Source organism: Crassostrea angulata, chromosome 8, assembly GCF_025612915.1.
Source record: "Crassostrea angulata isolate pt1a10 chromosome 8, ASM2561291v2, whole genome shotgun sequence".
In the NCBI taxonomy this organism is placed as follows: domain Eukaryota; kingdom Metazoa; phylum Mollusca; class Bivalvia; order Ostreida; family Ostreidae; genus Magallana; species Magallana angulata.
In genome coordinates this window covers 51,596,613-51,623,478 of record NC_069118.1, presented here as the reverse complement: position 1 = coordinate 51,623,478, position 26,866 = coordinate 51,596,613, and the positions used below count along the sequence as shown (strand labels likewise).

The following is a 26,866-nucleotide window of genomic DNA, read 5'->3' as shown; positions in this document are numbered from 1 at the left end:
TATAAAGGAATAAAGAATCATTCTTTGAAAATGATTTCGGTCGGAGCGTGATCAAATCCAAAAAAGCCCGAAGGGCTTTATGATAGATTTGATCACGTCCCGACCGAAATTATCACATCATAATATTCAAAGAATGATTCCTTAATACTTATAATTATATAATTTTAACCATTGTACGATTAAATTTTTAAATATAAATAAGCAAACCCCGCTGGAACCCCAATTATGCGTAATTCGAAGTAATGGGTTATATAGTACATAATCGATACGCAGTGTTATTTTAGGCAAAGACACTGGAAAATGTAAATATTAATGTCAGCTTTAAAACATATTTTAGTCATCCTCTATGACCGACTAAGTTTTAGGTAAATTGTCTTAGCTTACCATTCTTCTTCCTTATAGTAAAGTGACACAGGCACACATTGATGTGAGTTCTTTTAATTCTAACATTTACCGGTTAATGTTATTTTGACAAAATGTGGCACCTGTGTGTGAAAACAACTTTATATTGGTATTAATAGAATGATCGTGGTTTTCTCTAAAAAAAAAAAACAGTTTGTGTGTATATGATTGACGCGAAAAAGGAAAATCATTGATAATGATAACGACAATACATAGTTATACAGTTACAAGAATCAAATAAATCTTCAAAAAAATGTGTTTACAGTTCACGCGTTATCACTCCTTTGACAAGCACAATAATTGCATTATTTTGCATCTAAAACAAACCAAATACAAACATAATAATAAAAGGTCCGCTTGGTATACCTTCCTTAAGAAGACATGTACTTACTTTTTTTTTTAATGTTCCTCCATAATAATGCAATGTATCAATACATTAAACAATGCAGTTTTTATGACATGCCCCTCAAATCTTTATGCAAACATCTTTCTGTTGCAAAGCAGAAATGCATTATGGAAAAATCTCACTTTACAAACAGAGATGTCGACAATTCTGAAACACAGCTATCGGCAAATATAAATTATCTTAAAAATCATTTTATCCTGTGTTTACAAGAAGGTGTTTAAAACCAGATAATAACAGATTCTTTAAACCCAATAATTATTGATGAAAACGTAGTACATAAATCAATGCTTTTTAAAATAAAATGTTTAAAAAATATAAACGTTGTTTTAAGAAAAAGATTAAAGATAGGATAGTTTTATCAAGTTATTCTTACAACATTTTGTATTCTTTAAAGTGTATAAAAAACCTAAATTGATGACTGACATGGAAATATGAAATAAAAAAATCCTTCAAATGCAATTATAATAGAATGTCTGCCATTATCGTTCCCATCAGTTTCTATTTCTCCTTAGACAGAAAAGAAACATAACATAAATCTTATTAAAAATATTGAAACTGATTGATATAACATTTCATTAAATGCAGTCAATGAAATACCAAGAAGTTGTTTTCAACGAACATGGTGTGTGATTTTATAAATTCAAAACATATTTTATAAGTTCATTAACTCCTAAAACATATCAAACAAAGAAACAATTTTTTTTTTCAGCTACTGAAACTGTAATATTTCTTTTCCTTCTTTATTCACTAATAAATCAGATAATTGAAACCTATAGATCACCTGGCTTTATTGTGCAATTCTTTGTTAAACATTAACCGAATAAAATGCTAAAACCATGTATTTGCTGAATATTATTTTGAACAAATTATTAACTGTGCTCGCCATGTATTTCTTCGTTTTTCTTCCTTCACATGTGTTTTTAGAGAAAATTTGGATACCAGAGACCTCGATGTAGAAACGTCTCGACAGGGTTTATTATGTACATATTATTGATAAACTTTTTCCAGGTGTAGTGGGTAACTTTAAGTCTTAAATTGCTTTATGATCATGAGGCCTAGCTCATAAATTTGAAAATCCTTGTAAGAGAACGTCCCCCTGTGTTGTGCTGTTATGATGTCAAACATGCACGAAGTATACTGTTGAACATGACAGCATTGCTTCAGAAATAAGAACGGTTTTCCTTATTTTCTGAAAACTGTAAAATTGACCACGCTTTGTTATCTTTTCATTGTTAACGCCCACTCTAAACTATTTTCGATAGAAACTGCAATGTGGAATTTGATGTATACACAATGTAAAGCTACCAAATCTTTGCGATATTATCGAAAATTTAGTAATAATTAAAATATTGAAAGGATTTTCTATCAATGTGATTACTTTATCCATTATCTTAATATATGTGTGCTTTTGCATGCATTTGGGAGCCTAGATCTAAGCAACCAAGTTGACCCGATCGAATAGCAACCGAACGTACCTTTCTCGACCTTTTTATATATATTATGGGGCAGGCGTTGAACCACTATATGCAACCGTCATCATTTCACTTGACACAATGCCTATAAGATAGGTAGTCATTTTGCCGGTCAGATGTAAAAAACGCATACAATAATTATATATGTTTTATGTCTTACCAAGTTCCTGAAAAATGTTATCTTTTTCTCTATGTATCAATTTGTAAGATTTAAATTTCTAAAGAAAAACCTTACAAGGTCAAACAGTTACCAATAAAATCTCTAACCAATACAAGTAAAATTTCTTCTTTTTTAAAATATGTACTGAACAATTAGCGAAAACAAAGAAAAATGCAAGGGAAATTCGTTTACTCTCATACAATTCTTTTGGGTTTTTTTTATTTTTATCATTAAAAACGTTTTTTATTTCGAAACTTACTCATTCGTTTACCCTGAATCTTTTACCTAATATTTAACTATCTATTCTATACATTTGGTAAGGTTGAAAATAGTGGAACTTATAATCATTACTTTAAAAGTGGGTTTTTTTACGGTTGGGAGAAATTTACACTAGTTACGCGGTTATATAGCTTAAAACCACGTAAAATACCCCTACACGTATAGTAAAAAAAACATTAAACTTAAATGTAGTAAATCAAGCATACGTGTTTCAATATCCATGCATAATGTTCGACAATAGAAAACGTGTAGTTAACTACACGCGTAAATAACCTCTTTTACAGAATTGCAAAATGATTGTTTCATCCCCCCGTGAGTCCGGTGACCTTAACTAATGTTGTAGATGTCTGTGACATCATCCACACTTGAATGGTGTATTCAGTGATCAGTTTGATATCACGGTGTTCCTCGTTAAACCTTACTTTCACTTTTAGCATCCTTGCTGCTAGCTGTAATTTGGTTGATTAACGAGAACTTGATTACTAGGAAAGACAGAAGTCTCCTATTGTCCAGATACTTTTCTTGGCTAACGTATATCAGTACATGAATAACATACAGCATTTTATAACTAAATGAATTTCAGGTTTTTTCCATACCTAAAAAGGTACTGTTCTAAAAAAAAAAGAGTGAAAAACTAAATAATCGCTAATGATGTGAGAAAAATTGCATATTAAAGTGAGCAATATGATTTTTTTTTTACTATAAATTATATTTTTTATATTGTTATTACTATTTGGTGTTACATTATGTGAACGTAGCCTGATGCAATGAAGCCCAAGCGAGCCCACCTTAGTTTTTGTCGTCTGTGACGTTGTATATTCTTTTAATTGATACTGTGAACCCTATTTGGACGAATTAAGAAGAGACTATCATCGTTGGGTTTTTTTTCCCTAGGTCAGGCTAGTGATTTATCAATGACTTTACATGCAATGTCAATTTCATTCAAATTAGACCTCATTAAAATAAGACCTGTCTCTGTGTTTATTTGTTGGAGCGACAACACATTAACAAAGAGTGGTATGAAGGTTTAATTATACAATGATACAATTTCCCATGCTTATGTTTGCATAACTATTATCTTAACAGACGTCTTTCTTTAATGAATTTGACTTTAAAGCGTAGCGTATGTTACAAAGTCTTCTTTCGATTATGCCGGGATTTGAATGCACATAAAATCATTCATTTGATGAAAAAGAATAAATCCACACGTAATCTTTTAGATAAATATAATATTGCAAGCAAAAGATAATAATATGCCTTTGCAGACATCAATTCTAACACAAATACAAACGATAATTATATTATTCCATGATTATGTATTTCTGCACCGTTTAGATAAAATATAAATATCAATTTTCTTTTATTCACATTTTTTGGCTTCCGGTAATGATAATAAAAAAGCATGTTATTCTCATACATGCGTGTATTCAAGGAAAGTGTGAAAACAATAATTTCATTTTTTTTTTACATTGTGTACAGGATTGTATAACAACATTTAGTTCATTGATATTTGTCAAAATGCCTAATGTTGAATAGGCATGGTCAAAATTTTGGCCAAATCTTTACAAAGTATTGTATTTCTGATAAATAACCAAATTTCAGTGGCAGTCGTAGAGTTATATGCAAGGTACATAGTTCACATTTCTTTTCTATGTGTACAAGGCTCATTCCATGTTTTGTTTAATTGCATCAACAATATGTCCCAAAATATTCATCATGATATTTGTATTTGCCAATTTGTTTTGAGCATAAACATAAATACAGCGTGTAGTTTCAAGCGTTGGTCGCATTCATTTTAGGTCTAAAACTTGAATTTTCTTTTCAACATTCAAAATAATCTGAGCCTTGTTTACATAACAAAGAATTGTTACCTCTGTATCTCAACACGACTGATACTAAAATTTTGATTGACTTTTAGAAATGCCTTGCAAAAGCATTGTAAGCACGTAAACTGCTTAACACCAATGCTATAGAAACATTAAATTGAAAGAGGTATCAACAAACCATTGCAAAGTCTTTCTCATTTTATAAACTCATATAAGTACTGTGGCTGTCACAGAAGTTCTAAACGTTTTAGTGTACATGAACCTTGAAACGGTTCGCCATGGAAAATATTGTCTTCTCCAGAGTCCTCATCATGTCGTTCATATCTTGCTGTTTGGGACAACATTCCAGAGATCTCAGTTTTTCCTACAAACAAGAGGTACCTTACTATGATAGACACGAGCCTTTCTTCAGCGCCAACAATCGGTCCTTTCTAGCATCATATCGAGGACCTGAGCTGTAACGCCTTAGAACTGCGCCGTGTCCCTGGTGGTTCTGAATGCAGAACAAACACTGGTCTCCTTTTAAAAGACAACACTATAAGTTTCAACTAGAGTCTCTGTGGACAATACCTTTTGGTAAGGAAATATCTGCTAAAATCTACCCGTGTATTTCATTTGAAGACCATTCAAAAATTCTCGTTTTATGTTTGATTCTGTATTCTCGTAGGATTTTACCAGGGTGAAGATAATGTTAAAGACAGGAAAACTGGTTTATGTCTTTATCGTAAGAATTTTGTATTCTTTTAGAGAAAATAACAATAAGAACTCAATGTTTCATTTTAATTTGTTTTATGTAAATAAATATACCTGTACTTATATATGTCATAAAATAGCTTGTAAGGAGTTATTTTCTTACGAGGCTGAGCCCTTTTTTACTCTTGATAGTTTGATAAGATGTCTTGTGGGAATTTTTGCAAAGAAGTTAATCATTTAAAGATTTAAATTATTTACAATCTTGATTTTGCAAGGAGTCACTCCGATAGTTACCAATTTTTACGACTAAATCAGGTGTGAATTTGTAGGAAGTGCGTCAAATTTATAGGTCTTCCCAATTTTTCTTCTTCCCTAAAGATTTTTTTCTCTGAGGAAAAAACCATCAAATGGTGATATATCAAAATAATCTTCACTTCCGGTTTGAATAAATCAATTTTTTTAACGTCCAGTCTCCCTCAATTTAGCATAAAATTGTTTATTTTAGCCAAGACCAATTATGTTTAATAGAATTGTACTGTTTTTTTATACTACTTATATTTTTTTATGCCCTTGCAATTAAGTAGAAGTATTTTAACAAAACCTTGGCTGCTTCGAAAAAACAAGCAAATCTTACTTTTGTCTTTAGGTTCATGCATAGTTTAAAGTACATGTACAAGTAAACGATACTGGTGTAGGCACCATTATGATACTTTTGTTCGAATTATGTCAAAAAATAAAAATTTTCATTACATTTACGTTTCGGATAATATTAGTTAAGATAAAAAAAATCAATACAAAAGTTCTCGTCTTATGTTTGATTCTGTATTTTCGTAGGATTTTACCAGGGTGAAGATAACGTTAAAACAGGAAAACTGATTTATGTCTTTATCGTAAGATTATTATATTATTTTAAAGAAAATAACAATAAGAACACAGCGTTTCATTTAAAAAAAAAATGTATGTAAAATAAATATACCTGTTCTTATATATGTCATAAAATAGCTTGTAAGGAGTTGTTTTCTTACGAGGCTGAGCCCTTTTTTTACTCTAGATAGTTTGATAAGATGTCTTGTGGGAATTTTTGCAAAGAAGTTAATCATTTAAAGATTTAAATTATTTACATTCTTGATTTTGCAAGGAGTCACTCCGATAGTTACCAATTTTTACGACTAAATCAGGTGTGAATTTGTAGGAAGTGCGTCAAATTTATAAGTCTTCCCAATTTTTCTTCTTCCCTAAAGATTTTTTTCTCTGAAGAAAAAACCATCAAATGGTGATACATCAAAAAAATCTTTACTTCCGGTTTGAATAAATCAATTTTTTTAACGTCCAGTCTCCCTTAATTTAGCACAAAATTGTTTATTTTAGCCAAGATCAATTATGTTTAATAGAATTGTACTGTTTTTTTTATATACTTATATATTTTTTTTTTATGCCCTTGCAATTAAGTTGAAGTGTTTTAACAAAACCTTGGCTGCTTCGAATAGACTAGCAAATCTTACTTTTGTCTTTGGGTTCATGCATAGTTTAAAGTACATGTACAAGTAAACGATACTGGTGTAGGCACCATTATAATACTTTTGTTCGAATTATGTAAAAACCAAAATTTTTATTACATTTACGTTTCGGATAATATCAGTTAAGATAAATAAAATCAATACAAAAGTATTTGTATTTTCAATCCAAATTTTACAACCCTTCTATATATTATAAACATACGATAAAAGCATCTATATGTATATTAGTGGACTGTCGTCGATAAGTCCTAATGTATGTGTTAAGTGGCCAATTATTATGCCATGCGAGTTTTTCTACTTATTCTTGTTCATTTCAAATTCACAGTTTGACATTTTTTTGTAAAGAGAGAATAGTTTTGTCATTTAGAGTTTGTTTTCCTTTTTCAACTTTACTTTGATATCGTTTCTATAACATTTCAACTTTACAAAAAGGAGTCGATTAGTCAAAACATAACTTTGATTCAATAAAAAATAATATAGGAAAAGTACAACGAAATACTTATCGTTGGTCAAAATATTGATGCAAAAATGGGTTACACTTATATCCAACAATTTTAATCATACTTGATAATGAAATCTGTCTGATGTTCATCGCTGGGAACTCACAGCCAATCACAAATCAGCTTACTGACTTCGGGACTACCTCATTAATATTAATCCAAATTTTGATTTGTTCAACTACGTTCCGTATATAAGTGTGTGCGAGTCAGGCAGTGAATGTCTAAAAACATTAATGGTGGTAAAAAAAAGAAAACGAGATAGTATCGAAATATCACAATTTTATGTTTGAATAATAATTCTTGACAATTTAAAAAAAAATATTCAAAAGTTCGACTACTTTGAATGATAAATCAATCTGAGAAATGACACTTAGCTGAAAAAAGGTAAAACCAAAGACGGTCATGGAAACATTCAGTTAACAGGTAAGGGTTTACATAACAGCGTTTATATGATTATATTTACATCTACCAAGTATTATTCCATCTATTTCTTACGAAAACTTATAATAGTTAATTCATAGCTCTATACAAACAGCCAGACTGAAATCTACACGTCCCGTTTATCGATTGGTCGAAATCCACAGCGGCTGAAACTGAGAAGAAATCGACAGGTCTGAAAGTGACACGCCCTGTTTATCGATTCGTCTAAATCTACAGCGACCTACGAAATATCATGGACTGCACGAAATAATCATGATGATGTTAGACTCAAAGTCTCACAGGAGACGATTTGGCTGTTTCTTTTAGCTAACGTACTTATGTACGTAAACAGTCATTTAGTGAATTTTACTTACTTTTCATATTGAATTTATTAATTAGTTTAAAAAAAAGATGTTAATATAAACAATAAAATGCTCTCTTTGGTGATTCATGCAGGTTATGAAGGTAGCAATCATTGCAGAAAAAGTGTTTTCGGTTTAAAAAAAAATTACAATACCACCTACTTAAATATAAATGTATATTTATCGAACGTTTTTAAGTCCAGTTTGGAAAAACGGTTAGAATTAAACTAACAAAGCGTATTTGAGAACCCGACAACAACTAAACATTTTGAATCTATATTGTTCGAAATACTATAAAGATCCAGGACGACGATGCAATGATTAATGTGAAACCTACAGTGCCTGTTGCAACAAAAAAAAGTGTAATCACTTTTCTTTAAAAAAAAAAAACAATAAAATCTTATGGTTCTTTTTACAATTTTCTGATTTTCATGGTTGAAGCTTTCAGTGAATCGTAGAACCCTTTCCAGGCTTCCCACGTGATGCCTTGGGCGTAGCTGCTGTCTCCATACCACCCGTTCAGGTTACTTCTGTGGCAGGCGTTAAACCACCACCCACCTTTGGCCCACTGGGCACAATGCCCATAATACATGTTGTTCGGTGCGTTGTCATTTTCCCGGTCGTATGTAGAAAAAGGCATACCATTATTGCATTTAGTACAGGGTCCTGAAAAACTGTCCCCTACAAATAATCAAAGTACTGAATGCATTCCTAGGAGTTAAGTTTAACTTTCAACCAATCACAGCAACACAGAAAATGAATTTCTAGAACGTTTTTTCATGCGAATTACAAATGTGCAGTTATCATCGGTTCAAAATATACTGCATATCTTTATGCACTTCTTGCTCGTTTTAAACATATTTTCTAAAAACTCTAAAACACAAAAACGACATTTTGTGATGCATTATCTTTACAAAGTGATTGTATAAAATCACTACATATTGTTTGTCTCCCGTTGTGCCATTAAGACTGTTCACTATGAATAAAAAGTTCTTATAATTATGCTGATTAACCTGAAATCCTTTATATGAATGGAATAAATATCTAAAATATATTAAATCTACAATACAATATAAAAAACCCTTTTTTTAACACAAAATATGCCTATTACAGCATTTAGGCGAAAATTTCACTTAATATGGGGTCAAACCAATAACTTATAATATAATAGGAACTAACACTCATAATGAATAGTTAATATCGGTAACACAGGAATGAATAAAGGTCTTTCATGTGCGTTTTAAAAATGAGCTAAATTTTAGTGAATAATGATGTCACATACCGGCATCCCCCGTGTACCCAGTGACCTGAATCCTGTAGTTGTCTGTGACGTCAGCCAAACTGAAACTGCTGTACTCGGCGTACCGGTTATTACCACTGAAGTCCTCTAACTCAATCCTTAGAACGGAATGACCCTCAGCGGTCAGTTGATGGGTGTACTTGTTTCCTACGAAAGTTATTACACGCGTTATTGATTTTTTTTTTTTTTTTTGGTTCTTCTGTAAAAACTTCCTAATGGCCGAATGAATTTCAGTATAATTATAAGGTTTTTTTAAAATCATGGGCAACCTTCCGTTCCCATATGAAATTGACCTTCTTTGGTTGACCATTGAACTATTAAGGCTATTAATACGTCTTGATTATTGGATTGAAATATGACGATAGCAAGATAACACTTATCGCAATATATCAGTGATGTTTCTTCAACATATTAACAAAGGTAATAGTAATTTTTGTCAAAATTACCTAATATCACGCATGTTGAAATTCTGTTAATTTCAATAATAGTCTGAAATATCTTTAGACAATTATTTAAAGCAAAATATCAGGTGAGCGAATGGAGGACCAGTACAAAATTTTGCAATGAACATGTAGCATTAACTAATGATTTGACGTTTTATAGTGATTAACAATCAAGTACCATTTGATCTCGACGGCAGTGTGGTTCTCCATTATGGGGTTTTATTTTAAATCATTCGATACAATGCTGTGATTTGTAATAACATACACATAACATTCAAAAGAAAAAACGGAAAAAGTATACATGAATACCTAGCCAGACCTCTGATGCCGGGGAACCAAATCCTAATTCATAGTCTGTCCAAGTTCTGTTGAAATTCTCTGATCCGTCTTCCCTTCTTTGAATGACCTGTTCATCCAAGATAAAATATCAATAACGTATTCCGCTATTTAGCGATAAAACAGGGTATACAAATAACTGTGTTTACATTCCTGTTCAAAGTTTTCATTGTACAATATTTACATTCAGTGTATATTTCCCCTAATGTTTGCATTGGATGTATGCGACGTTCAATTACCTGGGAAAACACTTTGCTAATTCATGCGCCAGGAGCAGAAATAAAAACGTCATCACGCGTTTTAGGAATATGTTTTAATGTAAGATTAATTGAAACGTTTAAACTTACCTAATCAATTTGATATGTACTAATAAAAAATAATCTTCAAATTATATCTTTTCGTCAATAAAAAAGAATTTTTTAAATCAAGTTTATGACACTTTAGTTTAGGTCGTCAATGCAATATAAATAGTATGTTAATATGGCTGTTCCATGTACATGTATGTTATTAATCTTTGACTAAGAGCGTATATAATGGCTTTATACCGACGATACCCAATATTTCATACAAACGGATATCAGTATGAAAATATAGATATAAGCATTGAATCTTTGATGAATACCGAGCGTTAGCGCAGTTTGATAATTTGTCTGCACCGCTTGGTGTGTTATAGGACCGACAACATTCAAAAATAGCATTCAATGCTTAACCAAATCACAATCAGTGAAGCATTGTAGAACTTCTTCGAATTCATTTGACGAAAAGAAAGTGAGCGCACAAGATTGTAAGTTTGCAGGAATCCTCGACACGAATCAATTGGGATTTAAATGTCTATAACCTCGAAAGGCTATGTACAGGTTTCAACAAAAATATATTATGTTGAGAGTCGAAGTACATGGCTATTCCGGTTATTAAAAAACTCACAAAGCTTTCAAAAAATGGCAATGAGAGGTAAACCGATAACTAGTTGGAAATGTTAATGAAAACATTATTTAATGAAGTTATATTGTGTTATCCTAAAAAACTAGTAATAAGAAAAAAATTTTTTTATAGTGTTCATACAGCAGATCTAGAAATCAATAAAAACAAATTAAAATATACCGGTATATTATAATTCAACATCATGCTATAATAACATACATTTAAAACAAAAAAGTTTAATTTTTTTTTAAAAAGACCACCAGTTGGATTTGAACCCAAAACACTGAATGTATGTATTCACTAAATCCAGGACGAAACCACTGAGCCACGGAGACTTGTCAATATGTGCTCTATAAAGTACTGTTTGAAACACCACTGTCATATCAATGGACTTTGTTTTTTATCCTTCAAAAAATAATTTGAAAAAGTACATAATTAGTCATCTCTGGGTCATCTCTCAATCTTTTTTTAAAATGCGACATTTTTAATGTTGAAATATGTTACCGTTACACGTTTCAAATTTGTGGAGAGAAGACCCAGAGACAACAAAATCATTTAACAAGAGGTCCATGGGCCACATCGCTCACCTGAGGAACAATAGGTATGATAAAGTCAGCTTAATGGAGTCATAATACAATCTGGACAATGTACATTAATACATGTAGATCCTGTATAAATAAAATCCATTTTTCCCCCTTGGAACTCGGATAGCCCTGATTGCTGAAAATATTTACAAGAGCAGACTTTAATCACCGCTCCTGCACATATATAGGGACTCAACGTTATGCAGGCAGGGATGACCGCACACCTACGCAACTCAACAGGTACCAACGTTAATGCAAGCAGAGATAACGCAAGCAGGGATGACCTCACACTTGCGCCAACAGCTCAACCTAACGCAGGGAGTGCCGCACACTTGCACTAGAAAGGCCAGAACACCAGCAGGGATGACCATACACTAGTGCTCCGCCGCAACCACCACCAATACAAGCAGGTATGACCGCACACTTGTATCAATGCGATACAGGGCAGAAATGACCGCACATTCTGTATCGTTGGTTAGAAAAACACGAAAATTAGAAAGAGCAGGGATGTCAACACCCTCAATCTCTCCGTACCTGTTCAAGTTTAACCCCAAACAGTCACTCGTTGCAATGTAATAGACACTGTCCCTATATATGTGCCAGCCTAAAATAATTCATAGTATCTAAAAATTGGAAATCAAAAATAAACAAACTAATCCAGCCTAACCCAAAACTACTTATGCAGAACAACTTATATACATTGAATATTTATTATTGTATAAAAATAATCATCACATTAATTGGTTAACAGTGGATGCATTAATTAAAATAATCAAGAATCAATAAATCAAGGGCAATAACCCAAAACAGTAATACAAAATGATTCTAATGAAAAAATAGCTGCCTGCTTCAATTTTATAGTCATATCACATGTTGAGCATTGCAGTTCTCAAAAAGATCCTTTACAATTGTTTATATATGGGATATTTAGCTACATCAAACTCTGAACCTTCTTGTGAGGCCGAAGAATTGTCCTGGAGCCAAAGTCTTAACAATTAAAAAGAATCATCTTGCTGATTAGTTTCTGAGAAGAAGATTTTTAAAGATTTACTCTTAATTCCTATGTAAAACTTTAACACCCCCCCCCCCCCCCATGTGGCCTCACCCTACCCCCAGGGGTCATGATTTTCACAACTTTGAATCTACACTACCTGAGGATACTTCCCACAAGTTTCAGCTTTCCTGGCTGATTAGTTTCTGAGAAGAAGATTTTTAAAGATTTACTCTATATATTCCTATGTAAAATTTTAACCCCCCCCCCCAATGTGGCCTCACCCTACCCCCAGGGATCATGATTTTCACAACTTTGAATCTACACTACCTGAGGATGCTTCCACACAAGTTTCAGCATTCCTGGCTGATTAGTTACTGAGAAGAAGATTTTTAAAGATTTACTCTATATATTCCTATGTAAAACTTTGACCCCCCATTGTGGCCCCAACCTAACCCCAGGGGTTATGATTTTCACAACTTTGAATCTACACTACCTGAGGATGCTTCCACACAAGTTTCAGCTTTCCTGGCTGATTAGTTTCTGAGAAGAAGATTTTTAAAGATTTATTCTATATATTCCTATGTAAAACTTCGACCCCCCATTGTGGCCCCACCCTACCCCTGGGGGTCATGATTTTCACAACTTTGAATCTACACTACCTGAGGATGTTTCCACACAAGTTTCAGCTTTCCTGGCTGTTTAGTTTCTGAGAAGAAGATTTTTAAAGATTTACTCTATATATTCCTATGTAAAACTTCGACCCCCCATTGTGGCCCCAACCTAACCCCAGGGGTTATGATTTTCACAACTTTGAATCTACACTACCTGAGGATGCTTCCACACAAGTTTCAGCTTTCCTGGCTGATTAGTTTCTGAGAAGAAGATTTTTAAAGATTTATTCTATATATTCCTATGTAAAACTTCGACCCCCCATTGTGGCCCCACCCTACCCCTGGGGGTCATGATTTTCACACCTTTGAATCTACACTACCTGAGGATGCTTCCACACAAGTTTCAGCTTTCCTGGCTGTTTAGTTTCTGAGAAGAAGATTTTTAAAGATTTACTCTATATATTCCTATGTAAAACTTCGACCCCCATTGTGGCCCCAACCTAACCCCAGGGGTTATGATTTTCACAACTTTGAATCTACACTACCTGAGGATGCTTCCACACAAGTTTCAGCTTTCCTGGCTGATTAGTTTCTGAGAAGAAGATTTTTAAAGATTTATTCTATATATTCCTTTGTAAAACTTCGACCCCCCCCCCCCATTGTGGCCCCACCCTACCCCCGGGGGTCATGATTTTCACAACTTTGAATCTACACTACCTGAGGATGCTTCCACACAAGTTTCAGCTTTCCTGGCTGATTAGTTTCTGAGAAGAAGATTTTTAAAGATTTACTCTATATATTCCTATGTAAAACTTCGACCCCCCATTGTGGCCCCAACTTAACCCCAGGGGTTATGATTTTCACAACTTTGAATCTAACACTACCTGAGGATGCTTCCACACAAGTTTCAGCTTTCCTGGCTGTTTAGTTAGAGAAGAAGATTTTTAAAGATTTACTCTATATATTCCTATGTAAAACTTCGACCCCCATTGTGGCCCCACCCTACCCCCGGGGGTCATGAATTTCACAACTTTGAATCTACACTACCTGAGGATGCTTCCACACAAGTTTCAGCTTTCCTGGCTTTCTGGTTCTTGAGAAGAAGATTTTTGAAAATTTCTCGAAATTTTTCATTAATTTCTAATTATCTCCCCTTGAAAACGGGTGTGGCCCTTAATTTTCACAACTTTGAATCCCCTTTGCCTAAGGATGATTTGTGCCAAGTTTGGTTGAAATTGGCCAAGTAGTTCTTTAGAAGATGTTGAAAATGTGAAAAGTTTACGGACAGACAGACGGACAGACGGACAGACGGACGGACAGACGGACGACAGACAAAATGTGATCAGAATAGCTCACTTGAGCTTTCAGCTCAGGTGAGCTAAAAACAGTTGTAAATAAGTAGGATCTTGCATGAATTGCACCGTGTTGCTATATTTAGACCCATATTATAATAAAACCTTTAGCATTTCAAATATTTTTCCACTCATTCCACATCCAACAGAAACCAAATAACGGTTATAATTCGAAAAATATTCAAAATTAATTAATGAAATTTTCACTCTCCTTGTGCGCCCAGATTCCTGCCGAATCTACATCTTAAGCGCCCACATTCTTTATTTAAGGAATGAATTCAATATTATTTGTTCTATACGATATAAAATGGTTTGGCAGTTTACGCTTTATAAACCGCGAAGCGGTTTATAAAAAAGCGTAAACTGTTTCAAACCATTTTATATCGTATAAAACTAATAAATATTGAATTCATTGCTTACAATTTAATTTTTCTACTCTTCATTGTAGATAAAAACGGCCATTTGACCTTTAAAATGACGTAAATTGTACAAAATTCAAACGTAACGTCATGCGTATTGATACGTTTTTGACGTTAGTCTTACTATGACGTAGGCAACATTCTTTATACGATATAAAATAATTTTTTAGCCAATCGGAAAGCGCGTTACAACCAGAATTAAATTATTATTGTATTATTCTTTTATTGAAAAGTTATACATGTTTACAAAATGTACTTATTTATAACTATGAAATCGATTTGCAGTAGTATAAAACTTACTGTCCATGACAGTCCGTTTTCAAAAGAGCAGTAAACAAGTTTGCTGTTTCCACCAATCGTAATACCGTACACCCCTGACGCATGCGTGAGAACCCCAACACAATCACAGGACTGGCAGCCATCTTTCAAGAAGGAATGATTTAATATGAAACGTTTAACATTACGTTACCAACTAAAGAAAAACTCAGTAATTACAAAGTGTTTAAAACCAATGAATATACTTCCCTATATTCGTTATTCATCATGTCTGTGTACCTTATTCGAAAGAATAAGTAGAGAGAATTTGTTACTCTTATATCACCGTCGACATTATTTCCAGTTGTGCTAACTTGGCATAAAAATACATTCTACGAAAACTTAAAATAATTGGATTTTAAGGTTTTATGTGAAAGTAAAAGTTAATTCAAACAAATATGTCATTTATTACTGACTTTTAACACTGACAGATCACTGACCATAAATGGCATCTTTACATACCGTATATACAATTCCCGTTACTTCCAGGATAACCCTCCCCTCCACATTTGTCTTTCTGCAACAGGTAATAAAAACAAACAAAAAACCGTTATTCAAGCGCAAAAACGGCTCCATACAATTTATTTCTAAACAAAAAACTATCTGTTATAGAAAAGATAGAATTATTGCTTTTTATGAAAAATCAAATCAAACACATATGGCAAAAATGTTTAAATCACATTACAGTCACGTATTTCTCATATTTCATATATGCATTATATCTTCCTAAAGCTAAACTTTTGGGGGAAAATATTTTTATCTAAAATCAATATAAATCAAACACCAAAACATTGGATCACTGTTCATTCTTCTAAGATATCAATTCATTTACTTTAAATCCTTGAAATGCAATTTCAGCATTTATTTCATTGTGGCTGGTAGTTTTCGATAAAACAAATTATTAGAACATGTGTCATAAATTATGCACGATGATCAGATTGAATACAGAAAAATAGAAAATGTTTGACAATGAATGAAGCGGCGCGCGCGCAAAATTCATTCGTGTTCCTTCTAATTCTATGAGGTAATATTATGGCCTACAATGAAATGTTGAAGATAAATGCAGTATTTATGTTTTTTAAACATTTCAATTAGTTTTTAAATTGTACAAATGTTTCGCATTCAAATTGTACACCGATTTTTAAATATTTGGCTTTGTTCATGGCAATAGTTTAATTTTAAAATGTTTGATTACACAAATGTGTTATTTTTTCATTTTGTCATGCCATGACGACCTTTTTCTGCTTGTTTGTTTTTTGTTTATTTTTTATTATTTTTTTTTTTTGGAAAGGATTTTATCGACAGCAACATGTAACGTGAGTAGCCGAATGGATAAAGTGTCCTGCTTGTGATCCGTACATCCCGTACATCCCAAGTTTGAATATAATGGATGATATTTTTGGAACGGGCATCACCTACATCCCCGCAAAAATTAAACGAACAAAGAAAGATCTAGAATTGCTTCGTTGAATAACCGATTCTAATTATATTCATGCGCGGATCTAGAGGGGGGGTCGGGGGGGTCCCGACCCCCCCTAGAAAATGAAAATTTATTAAATTTACATAGTAAAATTATCGCGAAAATATGCCTCGGACCCCCCCTGGCAAACACAATTATCCTTCGGACCCCCCCTGGAAAAATTTTCTTGATCCGCGCATGATATTGAAATATGGCGTACGATGAAAATATACTGAAACAACTAAACTTATGTAAGAAAAGATTTTTATTTTTGTTTCATACATCAATGAATGACTTTTACAGTTAGCTATTTAAGTTTTGTATTTTCATTTCTTTCCACGAGTAAATCGACTTTTGACAGAAAACAACGAAAGATTATTTTGTATTTAAAAGTGTGTATAAATTTGTGTAGCAAATACACTATTTAAATAAATATATAATTTGGCATATGGCATGCCTAATCAAAGAATGTGTTAAAATTTCAAATATCAGCGAAAAATAGTTACTGAAAAATCTTTGACTAAAATATATAAAATGCAATCTTGATTGTAAGCGACAAACGGAACCGTGAACTTTCTGTTAAGTAATTAAACAAGGTTCACTAATATTTGCATTTGGAACATATAATTTAAAAAAGGGTTCCTTATATATACAATGTTTTTAAAGTATTCATTAAACATAAAAAGAGGAATTTCCTCTAAGATCTTGATAATCTGATTTAGGAAATGTCTTTTCATCTACATGGATGTAGATGAAAAGAAATATCCTTTAACGGGTTTGGATTAGAGATCTAATGAACATAGTCGAATAATCAATGTAGTAGCATTCATCACCTAGCGAAATTGATTTAATAATCTGGTTAATGTCCAGTACATCAACGAATTTAAGAGCATCAAAATCAATACCTTTTTATAAAAGGTATAGAAGATATTTCTATGTTAAATAATTTTAAATATAAAACATCTCTCTCTCTCTCTCTCTCTCTCTCTCTCTCTCTCTCTCTCTCTCTCTCTCTCTCTCATTTCATAAATACTAAAAGTACAATATAATTATGAAATTCTCAGTATTAATATACGAGAGATCAACTGTGTACAGATTTAAGCAAATAAGACAAATTGCGGAAATCATTTAATTAGGCATGTAAATGATAGACTTGACGAAGATGGTACTATTTTTTAGGTTTGATATTTTTGTGGTATTTTTCAAATGCGAAGATTAATTTCAAAAAAGTGCAAGCATTATTCATTCTAACATAACGTACATTTTAAAGTACAAAGACAACTCAACAAATATTGTGTCTTGAAATGTAAAGTTCAACTGCAATATTTTAGGTACCTCTGTGACAACAGGTAAAACAATTTGGAGTGAAATACTGAATATTGATGGTGCTATACATTTATCTCTCAGTTACTGTATAAAATGGTATGGGATAGAAAATATTCCACAATTAAATTAAACACAATCGTTCAAATAAGTGTTTATTTATTTGCAATTTAAAACTTTAAGAGGGCATAACAGTCGTACCATTTTGATACAGTTAAACTTGGTGATAGCAAAGTCCTAGGGAGCAACGATTTAACTTCGATATATTCGTAATTCGTTATACTCGTATAACGAATTCGTAATAATATCTATACTGGTACTGTACCAGTTATCGGCTAAGACCAGTTATCGGCTAAACTGAGGGTTCGGGTCTATAGCACGGGACAATCCAAGATTTTTTAATTCAGTCGTCTTTTTCGAATAAAGAAAAGTAAGTTTGCTTGAAAATTTTCTTAAATATGTTTTATACATGAGCTTAAACGATCATTGTTTACCGCTGAGTTTACATCTTTGCTCTTTCAGCAGTGGGGAAAGTGACGTAATAAGTTACAAATAGAATATTACCTCTTTGTGATACGTTATTATATCCCTTCTTTGATTTCACAATTAAAATCAATACATTTAACATGTATAAACAAAAGGAATTCACAAATTTCCGACAGATTCGTAGCGCAATTGAACGCCTGATTGCATAATTATGCTTTGAATAGTCTACGATTTGGTGTATTACCGTCTGATAATAAACGACTAATTTTAGAGATTTGTTTATAATATCATGACCCCGACTACTTTCGTCTGACCCCACAAGGGGCATAATTCAAACTACATTTAGCAGAGTTTAAAATCGACATGAACACGGATTTTACTATGTTATTATCACGAAGCCGATAACTGGTACAGTAAATCGTGAAAACTCGGCAAATTCGGGGCGCGCTAAAAAGTACAAAAAAAGATGTTTTGGGTTCTAAATAATGATATAAACTAACATATTGATAAATAAGGAGTTCACTTTTTAAAGTATGTCAAGTTTTACCCAAAAATATCGAGAAATAAGGAATTACGAAAAGAAAACGTTAAAATTTAGCCGATAACTGGTACAGTGCCAGTAGCAAATTCACTTTATACATGTTTTCTTTCACCATGCTATACTTTTTGCTAATTGAGGCTTAGAATAAAAATACATTACTTTAATAATCGAATTGTGAGTCGAAAAATTTATATGAAAATAAATTCATTCAAACTATTATGCTATTTGGTTAATGTGCAAACTTTTTTACACTGTACAGAATTCGTTATGAAAGTGTTAAAGAACTATATATATATATATATATATATATATATATATATATATATATATATATATATATATATATATATATATATATACTTAAATAAATAAAACAGAATGCGACAGTCCAAATTAAATAAATTGTTTACTGTATATATTATATGATATGAGTTAAATTTGGCCCCCATAATTCGTCATTTTTGAAGTGTTTCGGGTAGAATAAAAAGTTAACTTATTTTTTAGATGAGTTGATATAAAATATATTTTTCATATATTTATTTGATTTTTTTTTGCACTCACTGGCAATGTATGACGTCAGAAGTGACGCTATTTTAGAATTCAATCATAATCAGTCAAAAACTGATATTTTTCTTATCTTTTTACGAATGGGAAACATAGAGCATGCTTGAACAAGATAGATTTTTTTGTCACTTATTAGTCTTGGCAAGATACATCTCTGATTAAATTATTTTGTTTGTTCAAGCATGCACTCTATGTTTTCTGAAAGAAAAAACTGCTTGAAAACAAGCTGTTTTATGCTAAAAATGCAAAAGTGGCGGGATAATGTTGTCTTTATGATGTCATATTTCTAAATTGTGGGCACTTGAATCAAAATGAATATTATGTAAACACATCACATATACATATATATATATATCTGTACTAAAAATCAAAGAATTACAGTAAAATGATGATGTTCATTTTAGGGGGCCATTTTAGGCCCATATCATATATAGTCCTTTCGATATTATTTACCTCTACGGGACTCAAAATCGGTTTAATATATAAGTAAATTTTTTATATCCGAATTCGTTATAATCGTAAAATTTTGCAAAGATTTGTTCATTATTTTACCGGGGACTCAAAAATATTTCGCTATATTTGAGAATTCGCTATATCCGTGTTCGTACTAACCGAGTTTTACTGTACCTCCTTTTTTTATCGACAGCAACATGTAACGTGAGTAGCCGAATGGATAAAGTGTCCTGCTTGTGATCCGTACATCCCGTACATCCCAAGTTTGAATATAATGGATGATATTTTTGGAACGGGCATCACCTACATCCCCGCAAAAATTAAACGAACAAAGAAAGATCTAGAATTGCTTCGTTGAATAACCGATTCTAATTATATTCATGCGCGGATCTAGAGGGGGGGTCGGGGGGGTCCCGACCCCCCCTAGAAAATGAAAATTTATTAAATTTACATAGTAAAATTATCGCGAAAATATGCCTCGGACCCCCCCTGGCAAACACAATTATCCTTCGGACCCCCCCTGGAAAAATTTTCTTGATCCGCGCATGATATTGAAATATGGCGTACGATGAAAATATACTGAAACAACTAAACTTATGTAAGAAAAGATTTTTATTTTTGTTTCATACATCAATGAATGACTTTTACAGTTAGCTATTTAAGTTTTGTATTTTCATTTCTTTCCACGAGTAAATCGACTTTTGACAGAAAACAACGAAAGATTATTTTGTATTTAAAAGTGTGTATAAATTTGTGTAGCAAATACACTATTTAAATAAATATATAATTTGGCATATGGCATGCCTAATCAAAGAATGTGTTATAATTTCAAATATCAGCGAAAAATAGTTACTGAAAAATCTTTGACTAAAATATATAAAATGCAATCTTGATTGTAAGCGACAAACGGAACCGTGAACTTTCTGTTAAGTAATTAAACAAGGTTCACTAATATTTGCATTTGGAACATATAATTTAAAAAAGGGTTCCTTATATATACAATGTTTTTAAAGTATTCATTAAACATAAAAAGAGGAATTTCCTCTAAGATCTTGATAATCTGATTTAGGAAATGTCTTTTCATCTACATGGATGTAGATGAAAAGAAATATCCTTTAACGGGTTTGGATTAGAGATCTAATGAACATAGTCGAATAATCAATGTAGTAGCATTCATCACCTAGCGAAATTGATTTAATAATCTGGTTAATGTCCAGTACATCAACGAATTTAAGAGCATCAAAATCAATACCTTTTTATAAAAGGTATAGAAGATATTTCTATGTTAAATAATTTTAAATATAAAACATCTCTCTCTCTCTCTCTCTCTCTCTCTCTCTCTCTCTCTCATTTCATAAATACTAAAAGTACAATATAATTATGAAATTCTCAGTATTAATATACGAGAGATCAACTGTGTACAGATTTAAGCAAATAAGACAAATTGCGGAAATCATTTAATTAGGCATGTAAATGATAGACTTGACGAAGATGGTACTATTTTTTAGGTTTGATATTTTTGTGGTATTTTTCAAATGCGAAGATTAATTTCAAAAAAGTGCAAGCATTATTCATTCTAACATAACGTACATTTTAAAGTACAAAGACAACTCAACAAATATTGTGTCTTGAAATGTAAAGTTCAACTGCAATATTTTAGGTACCTCTGTGACAACAGGTAAAACAATTTGGAGTGAAATACTGAATATTGATGGTGCTATACATTTATCTCTCAGTTACTGTATAAAATGGTATGGGATAGAAAATATTCCACAATTAAATTAAACACAATCGTTCAAATAAGTGTTTATTTATTTGCAATTTAAAACTTTAAGAGGGCATAACAGTCGTACCATTTTGATACAGTTAAACTTGGTGATAGCAAAGTCCTAGGGAGCAACGATTTAACTTCGATATATTCGTAATTCGTTATACTCGTATAACGAATTCGTAATAATATCTATACTGGTACTGTACCAGTTATCGGCTAAGACCAGTTATCGGCTAAACTGAGGGTTCGGGTCTATAGCACGGGACAATCCAAGATTTTTTAATTCAGTCGTCTTTTTCGAATAAAGAAAAGTAAGTTTGCTTGAAAATTTTCTTAAATATGTTTTATACATGAGCTTAAACGATCATTGTTTACCGCTGAGTTTACATCTTTGCTCTTTCAGCAGTGGGGAAAGTGACGTAATAAGTTACAAATAGAATATTACCTCTTTGTGATACGTTATTATATCCCTTCTTTGATTTCACAATTAAAATCAATACATTTAACATGTATAAACAAAAGGAATTCACAAATTTCCGACAGATTCGTAGCGCAATTGAACGCCTGATTGCATAATTATGCTTTGAATAGTCTACGATTTGGTGTATTACCGTCTGATAATAAACGACTAATTTTAGAGATTTGTTTATAATATCATGACCCCGACTACTTTCGTCTGACCCCACAAGGGGCATAATTCAAACTACATTTAGCAGAGTTTAAAATCGACATGAACACGGATTTTACTATGTTATTATCACGAAGCCGATAACTGGTACAGTAAATCGTGAAAACTCGGCAAATTCGGGGCGCGCTAAAAAGTACAAAAAAAGATGTTTTGGGTTCTAAATAATGATATAAACTAACATATTGATAAATAAGGAGTTCACTTTTTAAAGTATGTCAAGTTTTACCCAAAAATATCGAGAAATAAGGAATTACGAAAAGAAAACGTTAAAATTTAGCCGATAACTGGTACAGTGCCAGTAGCAAATTCACTTTATACATGTTTTCTTTCACCATGCTATACTTTTTGCTAATTGAGGCTTAGAATAAAAATACATTACTTTAATAATCGAATTGTGAGTCGAAAAATTTATATGAAAATAAATTCATTCAAACTATTATGCTATTTGGTTAATGTGCAAACTTTTTTACACTGTACAGAATTCGTTATGAAAGTGTTAAAGAACTATATATATATATATATATATATATATATATATATATATATATATATATATATATATATATATACTTAAATAAATAAAACAGAATGCGACAGTCCAAATTAAATAAATTGTTTACTGTATATATTATATGATATGAGTTAAATTTGGCCCCCATAATTCGTCATTTTTGAAGTGTTTCGGGTAGAATAAAAAGTTAACTTATTTTTTAGATGAGTTGATATAAAATATATTTTTCATATATTTATTTGATTTTTTTTTGCACTCACTGGCAATGTATGACGTCAGAAGTGACGCTATTTTAGAATTCAATCATAATCAGTCAAAAACTGATATTTTTCTTATCTTTTTACGAATGGGAAACATAGAGCATGCTTGAACAAGATAGATTTTTTTGTCACTTATTAGTCTTGGCAAGATACATCTCTGATTAAATTATTTTGTTTGTTCAAGCATGCACTCTATGTTTTCTGAAAGAAAAAACTGCTTGAAAACAAGCTGTTTTATGCTAAAAATGCAAAAGTGGCGGGATAATGTTGTCTTTATGATGTCATATTTCTAAATTGTGGGCACTTGAATCAAAATGAATATTATGTAAACACATCACATATACATATATATATATATATCTGTACTAAAAATCAAAGAATTACAGTAAAATGATGATGTTCATTTTAGGGGGCCATTTTAGGCCCATATCATATATAGTCCTTTCGATATTATTTACCTCTACGGGACTCAAAATCGGTTTAATATATAAGTAAATTTTTTATATCCGAATTCGTTATAATCGTAAAATTTTGCAAAGATTTGTTCATTATTTTACCGGGGACTCAAAAATATTTCGCTATATTTGAGAATTCGCTATATCCGTGTTCGTACTAACCGAGTTTTACTGTACCTCCTTTGGACAAAAAGCGCTGTATAGAGATAAAGTAAAATGCTCAGGTTTTATAGCTTAAATATTTTGATTTTTTCTATACTTAATCAAAATGTTTTGGCCAAAAATATCATAGGTCAAAGGTTAAGGCAGATTCGACCACTCGGCGTCCTTAAATTGGATAATTAAAACTATATCAAAAATACGTACCTATGTCACATAGAGGAGGAAATATAAAACATGAACAGTGGTTTCTGTTGAATCATTTCTCAAAAAATGTTAACATTGCTTATATTAAAAAAACTGTGATTTTGTATTTCAAACATCAAAGAGAACTCTCTAAAAACAGGGATATCTTAAGTATCATTTGAAAACGTTAATAAAAAACAATTTACACAAAATGGGAAACTGAGAAACAGTTAAGTGTCCGATTTTCTAAGTTTACATTACTTAAACTCTTTCATGAAACGCAACTGTTTATAAAAGTGGTAACAATGAAAAAAATGGAAGAGATGGAACCTAACTTTCATTTGATACCCTAAATACTCTCTCTCTCTCTCTCTCTCTCTCTCTCTCTCTCTCTCTCTCTCTCTCTCTCTCTCTCTCTCTCTCTCTTCTTTCATGTTCACTGTGAATTAAATTCTGTTATGCTTTCAGAATGTGTGCATAAGGAAAAGCGTAGTACATGTCAGTCTAAGTTAAACAAATATTTTGTTGATGAATTATAAAATATGCTCACCATTTTATATCGTTTGCACGTCGCACCAGCTGCAGTCCCTGTGGTATTTGTTAGTCCCTTACTCAGTCGACATTTGTTCTCTGACGGAGTTGAGCATATTTCTACGGCCTTGCAACTTGTGTTCATTAAACAGTTAATGCAACAACTGATGGTTGATGCCTGTCCGGGCGGCATGGAGACTTCTGATAGAGTGTTATTGCTGTCTTCATACTGAACGTCACCATCATAAACAAAATTACTCGATGGCGAAATTGCAGATGTATCGCAAGCGAATAAAACAAACAGCAGGAATAATTTGCAAGACGCACCCTCGTCAAACATTTTGTCCAAAACCAATATTCTTTGTAGTTATCTTCTCATATATTGGAATACAGTTTTCTTTTCCAAAAAATCTCTCCTCTTTTTATCGTGATTTGTTGGCTTGATTTTTGAACACGTTGTCTCGTCATAGATGTATTTCTTTAATTACAGCATACATTCGATTTTTATATGCGTTTCCATGTCGACTTGTCGGGTTGAATTTAAAAGCTTTTAAATATTAATGAAAATTTTTTTATTGATTATTTGATTTTTTAGTTAAGCCATGATTTTCAATAACAAAAAATGTTATCATTTTTGTTGTTTTACTGATGCAAAGCAAATACTTTTTAGCTTTAACAAAACATACACAGAGCATTAGTTATTTCATGTACTCTTTTTTCTGGATTTTACACTCAAAGATTGATAGGACCTTCGATAGGGCTCTGTGTTAATTAAACAAGTTCGATCCAAGCTAAAATAAAAATCATGGATTAGTTCAAAAAGTTCCTACCTTTGAAAAATTCAAAGGAAATCTCCAGATCCAAGGCCTATTTACGAAACCTCCCAATATATTTTTGATAAGTGTATGCCAAACTATTTATCTTTGAGTATGCCAATTCAGATGAAGGGTGTCGATTCACCTTACCTTCTTAGTGGGAGAATTGTTGTATTTGAATGATTAAACACAATGATAAGTTTTTTTCTAAAGTATTTTTTAAAAATCTACACACATAGCTTAACTAAAATTCAAAACAAAATTAAGTTTACGGTCTTTTTTGCTTCATTTGGCGCCAAGGTAGTCCATCCATAACTATCACATGTCATATCTAATATATTGTAAGTTTGATAACTAAAATCTTAATGTGATTTTAAGGACTTTATTAAATAATAAAGAAATCTTTAAAACAATTAATTTTAATAAATTTATTGTATGTTGAAGCTAACATTGAAGTCTATGGGAAAAATGCATTTTTAAATATATTTCTTTAGTACAAGTAATTTTCTCACATTTCTCTTGATACAAAATCGCAAAAGCTTCCCTCTCTCCAAATATGCTAAAATAATTCATATAGTTAACCATACATATTTTCAGAAAATGACTTTTTTTTTAATTTTCCTAACGGGCAGACAACTCTTTAGAAAAGTTTTAAGTGCGAAAAGTTAATTTAAATAGAATACATACATACACTCGAGTTTGGTTTATGTCAGCCTCATAATAGTTTTAAAATACGTACATTTGATGTATTATAGATCACTCAAAATTGTTAATTCTCCTTAGTTATGGATGGAATACCTTATATACTGAATTTGACCTTTCTGCACTGAAAGTGCAGATTTCACATAAATCGCTTTTCCCTCTATATTTTATTATGAGAATGAACCATGGCATCAAATACAAATTTATACTATTTAAAATAAATTAAAATTGTCATAAAGAACAATGTTAAATTGTGTTCACTTAATTGATATTTTGACCTTTTTGCACTGATAATACGCTATTTTTATCCAATACCAATTCAACATGTAATAAAATTATTTTAAAGTCTCAAACTTTTCCCTCAATTTATGATAAACTTGTCAGAAAAATCTCAAAATTTCAGAAAATAAATTTTAAAAAAGTATGGGTCTATTATGTAAAATTTGAGATATGGCATGAAATAAGCTGATTGTGGCAAAAATTGGAATTCATTTTTTCTTGACTTTTATGAAATATATATTAAATTTGCTAATACGTGTCGATAGAAATATTGAAAAATTGTAAAATTATGCTTTTCGTAACAAAATGAAGATATCCCAATGCAAAATATAACTCGAAATTTTGTTTGCACTGAAAATAAGGAAGCTAAA

At 31.7% G+C, this 26,866-nt stretch overlaps 1 protein-coding gene across 1 annotated transcript; it reads right to left on the bottom strand.

The window, feature by feature from the left end:
* Window positions 1–7,589: 7,589 nt before the first annotated feature.
* LOC128159886 (fibrinogen-like protein 1) lies at window positions 7,590–25,226 on the bottom strand. The gene is made up of 6 exons (XM_052823103.1): window positions 24,719–25,226; window positions 15,775–15,829; window positions 15,298–15,419; window positions 10,090–10,186; window positions 9,320–9,484; window positions 7,590–8,718 (listed from the first exon to the last, which is right to left on the bottom strand). The coding sequence occupies exons 1-6, from the start codon at window positions 25,037–25,039 to the stop codon at window positions 8,450–8,452; spliced, it is 1,029 nt and encodes a 342-aa protein (XP_052679063.1). The 5' UTR covers window positions 25,040–25,226; the 3' UTR covers window positions 7,590–8,449.
* Window positions 25,227–26,866: the final 1,640 nt, after the last annotated feature.

What these genes read in the sequence shown, in the direction of transcription:
- LOC128159886 (XM_052823103.1), bottom strand. Translation starts at nt 25,039, where the DNA reads ATGTTTGACGAGGGTGCGTCTTGCAAATTATTCCTGCTGTTTGTTTTA. An exon ending in CGTGCAAACGATATAAAATG is followed by an intron (nt 15,830 to 24,718) that starts GTGAGCATATTT and finishes TACCTGTTGCAG; the next exon opens with AAAGACAAATGTGGAGGGGA. An exon ending in GGCATCAGAGGTCTGGCTAG is followed by an intron (nt 9,485 to 10,089) that starts GTATTCATGTAT and finishes TAACTTTCGTAG; the next exon opens with GAAACAAGTACACCCATCAA.